Consider the following 8935-nt stretch of genomic DNA (forward strand, 5'->3'; position numbering starts at 1 on the left):
AGCTCGTTCTCCTGCCGACCTCCTTCTCCTGCTGAGCTCGTTCTCCTGCTGAGCTCGTTCTCCTGCTGAGCCCGTTCTCCTGCCGACCTCCTTCTCCTGCCGAGCTCCTTCTCCTGCCGAGCTCGTTCTCCTGCCGACCTTCTTCTCCTGCCGAGCTCCTTCTCCTGCCGAGCTCGTTCTCCTGCCGACCTCCTTCTCCTGCTGAGCTCGTTCTCCTGCTGAGCTCCTTCTCCTGCCGAGCTCCTTCTCCTGCCGAGCTCGTTCTCCTGCCGACCTCCTTCTCCTGCTGAGCTCCTTCTCCTGCCGACCTCCTTCTCCTGCCGAGCTCGTTCTCCTGCCGACCTCCTTCTCCTGCTGAGCTCGTTCTCCTGCTGAGCTCGTTCTCCTGCTGAGCCCGTTCTCCTGCTGAGCTCGTTCTCCTGCTGAGCCCGTTCTCCTGCTGAGCTCGTTCTCCTGCTGAGCCCGTTCTCCTGCTGAGCTCCCCCTGAGGCGATGCCTTGTTTGCCGGGGAGGAGTAGGCCTTATAATCACTGCGGTACATTTCTCTGATCACGATTGAAATGGTTAAATTGATTGTCCACCACATTATCATCAAGTCACATGTGCACATCAGGGAAGCACTTTGTCCTTCTTTAGGACGAATCCCCAATGGTTTGGCACGTTCATACAAATAATTATGAACAATCGCTGGCTTCATTGTTAAGTGCGTTAACTGCACTTCTCAGATGGAGTGGTGATGAGGAAAATGGTCTAATGCTTCATTCAGGTTTTACACCAGGTCCATGGCTCATAGAATCACACCCTTTGAAAGGAAGTCAAAGTAAAGACGCCACTCCTCAGTTTGCCAGCAGGCCGGAGGAGGTGATAAGTCCTTGTTTGGTCAGACATCATTTCAGCTACTCCATGTTAGTGACATGTGACCTGCGCCCTGGCACAGTCCTCAGCCACCACGATGGTGCTCAACACCAACAGATCAGACAACAGTCAAGATTCCGCATCCTGAAAACAGGATGAAACTCAAGATTTATTGGTTTGCAAAGTACACAAAATTCCTTCTAGATCCATATATCATTTATAGAATGCCTTCCATTATTTGTGCATCATAATGCAGCTTTAACATTAAGACTCAACATCAACAGGTGTACATGCAGAATTAAATAAACAAAACATTTGTTATGAGAACATATAAAATTGCATAACATCCTAACAGCATTGTATTTTTTTAATAAAAAAGGAATTATTACTAAGAGGTTAGACAAGCAGTAAACAGAGAGGGAGGGGGGGAATGCTTTTGTCATTTCTACTCAGAGAAAAAAAAATGCAACATTTTTTTTTTTTTTACTATTCAGATGAGAAAGCAAAAGTCATGCTTTGTTTTCTGAACGCAGTGTGTGTGTACCGTCACACACACACACGTGTGCTCTGATGTAAATGACCCTGCACACACACAGTGTGTGTGTATGTAGGGTCATTTACATCAGAGCAATACTGTGGTCCGAAACACGCAAACAATAACACCACCCTGAGCCAAAGTAAAAGGACAGCTCCAATTCAGAAATACATTAACAAAAATGCATAGAATGTCTGCGTCCTAATTTGGGAATCAAACCGACGATCAACAGAGAGTCAGCAGGGAGAGAGGACACGAGGGGAAACAAACTAAGTATGTACACCCAAACAACAGCGGAGCACTATTATTACGGTGGTTTTATGCTTTTTCTTCCTCTTCCTCCTTCCGATTGGAGCTCAAATGTGTTGGTCTGTTTGTGCCGAGGTAACACTTCTCCAGCAGGGGGCGCTCTCCCTCCTCACTTGTGCTCCAGCCGCAGCAGCTGCTCTTTGCCGTTAATGGTTAATGACCGCAGCTGACCGTCCTCCTCCACCTCCACCCGCTCCTGACCGTTCTCCACGATCCTGGTTGGGGGGGGGGGGGAGACGTTACTTTAGACGTTTATTAGGATTACGGTTTCAAAGGAGTCGCTTTGTTCAGGATCACTGCTTGGTGCTGTGTTATACCCCTTTTACTAATTCATAGTGCATACCTTTTAGCAAAATGCTCACCGTAACAATTATTGTGCTGCATTGTCTTGTAAATGAAACGTTAAAATGTGCTTGTGTTCTAAAGTAGTGGTGTGTGATGGCCTCTGTGTTTTAACTATATTATCAAACACTGGGTCACAGGATTTCATCAAGGTCACCAAATAAATGAGCTTAATTTATCCCATAGCGTTTAATTGCACATTTATGTGTGTAGTTCACCTTTGAGCCACATGAGGGTGCCGGAATATTCATAATATTCTGTATTATAATTGTAGTCTAGGGTTTTATTTTAATATCAGGTTGCTTTTACTGATGCCTAACTCACGATGAGCTCTCCTTATACTCATGGTCTGACCTACGTCACTACTATTACCACAGGATGAAAGCCAACGACACAAGACCCCAATGCTAGTGCAGACCAGCTGCTCTCTATTCACTGTGAATCTTATGACAGGATGCTAATAGTAAGGATAATAAGAGTCGTTCCGTGCGCACCTTTTAGTGGTGATCTTCCTTCCGTTGATGATCTTGGAGGAGGTAGATACTGAGCGGAAGTTGCCCATGCCTCCTCCACCTCCCCCGAAGGAGGAGGAGGAGAAAGAGGCGAAGCCTCCGCCTCCCAGGCTGGCCATGGGTGCCATGTGACCCATGTGACCCATGTGACCCATATGACCCATATGACTCATAGAGCCGAAAGAGCCGAAGCCTGGGACAAACAGACAGTCAGAGAGATGGAGAGTCATTGGGCCGCTGTGTGGTGGGGTTCATTCATTCATTGGTGACAGTCTTACCCGGGTCGAAGGCGGAGAAGCCGGCACCAAAAGGAGGAAACCCAACAAAGCCCCCAAAAAACGAGCCGCCTGTTCGGCTGCGATTGGCCCGGTTCTGGTGCCGCCGGCCGAAGAACGGGTCCTCGTTGAATGGATCTGTACCTGAGCACAGGAGTATGGTTAACTGGTGCTGCACCTGGGGAATGGGAGCGCCGAAGCCTGCGACGTACCGAAGAAGTCTGCAAACGGGTCGCTGCCTCCGAAGAATTCCCTGAAGACGTCATCTGGGTTGCGGAATGTGAAATGTTCGTGGAAATGCTCTCCGTTGTGGAAGTGGCCCCCTGAAAGGTGACGCAAGCTGATGTGAAGCGCAGCAACAAAAAGAAAGACCCATTCGAGCCTTCTCCATCCAACAGCACACTCTGCGCCTTATTGAGCCGCCAACTGGGCCAACTGGGCCGGCACCGAATGGTTCCTTCTATGACGTCACCGACAGACTCCAAAACAATGTCGAGCTGTCTGCTGCACAAACAGACTTGTGGATGGACATGAAGAGAGGAGATGTTTGGAGCTCACCTCTTCCTCCGTTGGTCCCGGTCAGCCCTTCTTTGCCGTAGCGGTCATATATGGACCTCTTGTTGGCTGCAAGGGGAAAGTGCAAAGGGCTCAAAGTAGAATCAGGACAAGAAACAACTGACAGCTGCTACGGGCCGAGCAGCACTTACATGCTGTTTGCTTTCATTACGACTGTGACGCTCAAAGTCATAATGACCTTTAACCTTTTGTATTTCTGTGAACAGTCGTGTTTTCTCTTCTGCTCTCTGTTGTACTCGCTCTCAGGACCAGGGGGCCCAATGGGCCCAATGGGCCGATCCGGTCTCTTTGACTGAGCCCTTCTATGGAAACCAGCAGAGCTCTAGCAGCCTTCACAGCACTCGTTCAACAATGTAGGAAACACACCTGCAATCATCACATCAGGTGATGCTAACGCAGATTAGCACGAGAGTCACGTGGCTTATTTCACACGCTGTTCTGCTAAAAAAGAAAAGTGCTTTAATAACCAAAGTCCAAACATTATTTTATCTTATTAGAAGATGAGAATAATTTAATATTATCCTGGCTTTCACACCTGAATGAATTGTTTAAAGCTGCAAGATGGAGTTAAATTCTACTAAGTACTTTATTAAGATAAACGTATATATATATATATATATATATATATACACACGTTATTGAAGTAGAATTATTGAACTTTCTCTATTATAAGAGAGACGTTAATTACATCACATGTCATTAAGCTGACGCTTTTATCCAAAGCGACTTACATTGCATTATAACACACGCGTTACATTTTGCCTGGGGAGCCATTAGGGGTCAGGTGTCTTGCTCAGGGACACTTTGGCATGGCACATGGGGCAGCCGAGATTCAAACCACCAACCTTGCGGCCCCCAGCGCACTGCACTACTCCGTGCACCACCATCACATCAACTTCAATACAAATGGAGCAAGGCGTCACAAAGGAGCCGTTAATGCATGAGGACGTCCTCTCTAAGTGGACATGGATGAAGATGAACAGGACGCGTATGAGGAGCCCCGATGGGACTGGGGTGAAGAGGACTCATACAAACCATCTGACAGGACTTCATAAGCCTCAGACAGCTCCTTGAACTTTATCTCGGCCTCCTCCTTGTTCTCAGGGTTTTTATCAGGGTGCCACCTCAGCGCCAGCTTTCTGTAGCTACGGGGGGGACAGAGGGGAGACGTTGATTACCCCCCCCGAATGATTCGTCATAAAAGCAGTCACATGTTGTAAGGGAAAATGTCTACTTGGTACATTTTAACTTTGTAGATTGTGTAAAGGCCAAAGTGCTTGTACTTTTCTTCTGAACTCTTTAATAATACAAATCTTAAAATAGAAGTGTTAATGACTGGTTGTGAATGCAGGTGATTTCCTACACGCGTGCAGGTGCCCTTCTTCTCAGTGTTTGATAACAAGTACATAGCAGATGTTCACATGTTCTTCTTTCCTGAGGTTCTGCAGAGCGCAACAGTCAGCTATATCCACAGGGCAACGGAACGGGTTTTCAGAAGTCATCAACTCACGCTTTCTTTATGTCATCCGCAGACGAATCTCTCCTTACTCCTAAAACCTGGTAGTAGTCCACCATGATGAGTGGAGGAAGGGAGGAACTTCTGGGAGCTTGGAGAACCTGGAAGAACAAACGGAGCAGATGACCAGGGCTGGAAAATCATTTCTTTACAAAAATTCAACAGTAAATTTGGTTAATAGCAAAAACCATAAGCAAAGTTAATTTTTAATTATGACTGTGCATATCTGTGTGCAATAATTATAACTTATAAAAGATATATTTTATATATACTTTAATACTGGTTTAAAAAATAAGAGGCCATCTGGAATTAACTGGTTTAAATATTATAATATTTGTATCTAAACAGTGTAAAATTAAGGAACAAAAATAAAAGATAATAATTACTTTGATTTTCAATTATTAATTGAAAACATTAATATTTTGTGTTACATTTTCAATTTACTTGTCAGCAATCAAATGCCTTCCTTTCAAAATAAAATAAAGTAAATAAGTAAATGTTTATTCCAAATAAGCCACCAAACACATACAATACAACCTTCCTATGCAGTGCTGCTAAAAGACACCCAGGTGCATGCTGGTCCTTTACCTGGCTAGGCCCTTAAGTAACTCCCAGGTGCCCACGGTATTACGCAATAAGTTACCCAAACAATGAACCAAAACTACACATACTACACATTGACCACAAAAAGCTCTGTTAATACCACATCGACCCAAAAAATGAAACAATACTGTCTAAGAATAACTAATATATAACTATATATATATATATATATATATAATATAATAAAAATAATAGCTCCCACAAGTGAAAATAAAATGGAAATTGAAATGACCAATAACAAGAATCTAATGAAATGCGGTTGGCGTAAGTAGGAAGATTTGCTCATTACTCTTATAAATTAGGCTCTCAACCCAAACTGCTCCAGTGAAGCTTCAAGTATCGTTTGAGCAAGAAAAAAAAAAACAACCTTCGAGACTACAGATGATAAAGTGTGAAAGGTAGAGAAACATTCTTAGCTCGGGATCTTTTCGAGCCGAGGTGGGCTCGCCTTGTTGCCCATGTCTGTAACATTCATTTCAATGTGTGTTGTTTGCGTTGTGCGTCTAACAAGGGGCTGCTTTGTGGAGCGGAGCCCGTGGTTCACGGAGTCAGTCTGAATGGGTCTACAGCAGTAGCGAAGAGGACCGGGATCACAAGTGGACAATGAGAACTTTCAACAACAATTGCTAGTCGATGTCCTAAAATCCTATGGGACTCTTGTCTGACGTCTCTTATTAGAAATCAGACATGTCCACACACACATGTTGTGTTTGTGTCACTGTGAACACTGTCATACAGTTTCATTCAATATGAATTTTGTGAAGATGTCAGTTCTGTGGAGCCCCACATACTCAAATGTGTGTGTGCAAAACTGTATATTACAACGTCCAATGCCTGTACATGGCATGGATACCTCTCTTTACTCCCCTTATCTTGCTTGCGAAGTTTGATGGATTAACGGTGTGATCTTTCAATACAGCCAGTGCTGTGCACTGAAATAACAATAATCAATAATATAATGGAGGTAAACACTTGAACATGAATATCTACGCGGTTGAACACCATAGAGATTGGTTGAGTTGATAATCTGCTCCTCGTTGGTATCATTTACAATGACAACTGATCATGACTTGGCCATGGAGCCTCTCTATTTACATCCAACTGGACCGTGTTTCCTCCCGTCCGCACATCCCGTTCTCGTCTCGTCCGGAGGTCAAATACCGCGTTAGCTCATGTGAGGCTTTACCTGAAGGACTTGAACCCAAACCGTACACCGTTAAAACCCGAGTCCAGCTCCATTGTCGACGTGCGCTAGCTTGTTTATGTCTCTGAGCCCACAGGTCGCTGCTGCTGCCCGGCAACCATGAATGAACACACAGGCAGAGCCGCCCGAAGGGGGACGATATTACCGTAGCACCATGTTTGGAGGCTATCGTCTCACCGAAAGTGTTTTGTTTGTGTCGGTGCTAGCCGCTCACGTTAGCTAACCCAGCGTTAAGCTGCTCACAGCGATAGCCCAGCAGGCTGCGCTGTCAAACACGAGCTTCACTTACCCAACTGGAGTCCGGCTGTCGGTGCTACGCGGGAGAGACACACAGTCTGTCGTTCCCAAAGTAAACAGGTTCAGGTTTATTGATATTCAGCGGTCTGCAGATTCCCAGATTAGGCGCAACGTCCTGTTTCTGACTCCATCTTCATCTTCTTCTTCTTCTTCGTCCTCTTCTTCGAGGTCCAATGGCAGCTAGCATCCTCGGTGTCGCATTACTGCCACCCCGTGTTGAGTCAGTGAACTCCTACCGCGCCCGGAAGTTCTCCGCAAAGTGCCTCTGCCCTGAAAACGCCACAGAATTCCTTGTGAACGTGCACCGCGTGCCACGTCAGTGGCAAAACAAGGCACGCGAGTGGCAGTTAGCAGTAAATCAGTAGCAACTCTTTTGTTTTTAATTGACCTGATTGGGGTTTAATTTTTCAAATAATCTTCAATTTCTTGAGTTTGCTGAGCATGTTGTTTAGTTTTTCTGGGATTGGCACTTATTTTTTTCTATTTTTACTTTTGTCTTCCCAAGAGTAATGGAAATATTAGTTAAATAGTAGAGAAATGTATAATAAATGTATGAAAACACATGTTTTATTACATTAATTACAGTTGAAGTAACTGTAATTTCAACAAATGTGAAATAAAAATGGGGAAATAACACACTAAAGATCAAGCTTCACAGGATGTGTAGAAATGATTCGTTAACATCAAAAGTATTGTTTTTCAAACCATATATTTACTACATATAAAAACGAGACCATTCGTTATTTACACAATGGGCATGTTTCACAATGACAAATTACCATTACAACATTGTATTTTCAAACAACACATGTAGTATATATATACAAACAGAAGCAACTGACTATGGATTTAGTTTAGTTTCACCTGTCCCAGCACAGAGGCACAGACTGCTGACTTCAAAATCTTACATCAGCATTTTGCACAATTAATGTGATATTACAAAAGAATGTTTTTGTAAATACACTTAACCATCTTGAAATGGATCACTGTTTTCATATTCATATTAATCTAATCTAATGAGGATAGTGTGTGTGGGCCTGGCTGGGCCACAACCAAGATGATGACCATTTAACAGTTACCTCAATTAATGAATATTATAATAAGGCTGTTGTTGCTATCATAAAGTCTGAGTGTCAGGTAGTCATTTGTTAAATTGTCACTTAAAAGTTACTGCAATGGCCACTCAGCTAAAGTCAAATAACACAGCATAAGCTATTTTGCACTGTTTTTGTAGCGAGCAGAGTGGAGAGTTCACTTATTCAATTGCAACTTGGGATATTATATTTATTATATATTTTAATGTAACCATTTAAAACTCAAAACGGTCGTCGACATCCTTCTTCTCTTGAAAAAAACTTAAATGATGCCATTTGATTATTCTAATTATTACTCGCCCACAACGAGTTACACGTTAGAAGAGGTCGCTAACGTATGTTATTTGGGGGTTAAAAACACGCTTTGCATTTTGAAAGCTGTATATTCAACTAACTAGATATTTTCTAATGTTTCTTCTGAATTTCCAATATCATCAATATGCAATATTACGGCAAGTGAATACTCTACATTATATATATATATATATATATATATATATGTCAGTTGCTTCACACAAAACGTCCTGATAATATATATATATATATATATATATATATATATATATAATCAGGACTGCAATGGCCACTCATATATAGCGATATATATATATATATATATATATATATATATATATATATAATCAGGACGTTTTGTGTGAGTAATTTGTTTGTATAGGTTTTTTATGGGAAGTGTCTCAACAATTAGAGGTAAATGTTGTTTGGTGTCATATTAAAGAGGGGTTTGTGCTCTTAAAAGGGATAGTTCACCCAAAAATGAAAATTGTGTCATCAGTTACTCACCCCCAAGTTGTTTCAA

At 42.9% G+C, this 8935-nt stretch overlaps 1 protein-coding gene across 2 annotated transcripts; it reads right to left on the reverse strand.

Annotated features, from left to right (window-relative positions):
- Positions 1–1446: 1446 nt before the first annotated feature.
- dnajb6a (DnaJ heat shock protein family (Hsp40) member B6a) lies at positions 1447–7257 on the reverse strand. Of its 2 annotated transcripts, none has more exons than XM_037458520.2 (8): positions 7021–7257; positions 4915–5021; positions 4440–4549; positions 3387–3452; positions 3041–3151; positions 2832–2972; positions 2536–2746; positions 1447–1914 (listed from the first exon to the last, which is right to left on the reverse strand). In XM_037458520.2, exons 2-8 carry the CDS (start codon positions 4977–4979, stop codon positions 1809–1811), a joined length of 810 nt encoding a protein of 269 aa, XP_037314417.2. In that variant the 5' UTR covers positions 4980–5021; positions 7021–7257; the 3' UTR covers positions 1447–1808. The 2 variants fall into 2 exon arrangements, with proteins under 2 accessions (XP_037314417.2, XP_037314416.2); XM_037458519.2 differs by having other exon boundaries at positions 7017–7254.
- Between the last annotated feature and the right edge of the window lie 1678 nt (positions 7258–8935).

This window comes from Pungitius pungitius, chromosome 15 (assembly GCF_949316345.1).
Source record: "Pungitius pungitius chromosome 15, fPunPun2.1, whole genome shotgun sequence".
Lineage (NCBI taxonomy): Eukaryota > Metazoa > Chordata > Actinopteri > Perciformes > Gasterosteidae > Pungitius > Pungitius pungitius.

Coding starts and splice junctions, on each gene's coding strand:
- dnajb6a (XM_037458520.2), bottom strand. CDS start 4,979: ATGGTGGACTACTACCAGGTTTTAGGAGTAAGGAGAGATTCGTCTGCG. Junction 2,973..3,040: donor CCCGTTTGCAGACTTCTTCG/GTACGTCGCAGG, acceptor TCCTGTGCTCAG/GTACAGATCCATTCAACGAG. Junction 2,747..2,831: donor CTTCTCCGCCTTCGACCCGG/GTAAGACTGTCA, acceptor TGTTTGTCCCAG/GCTTCGGCTCTTTCGGCTCT.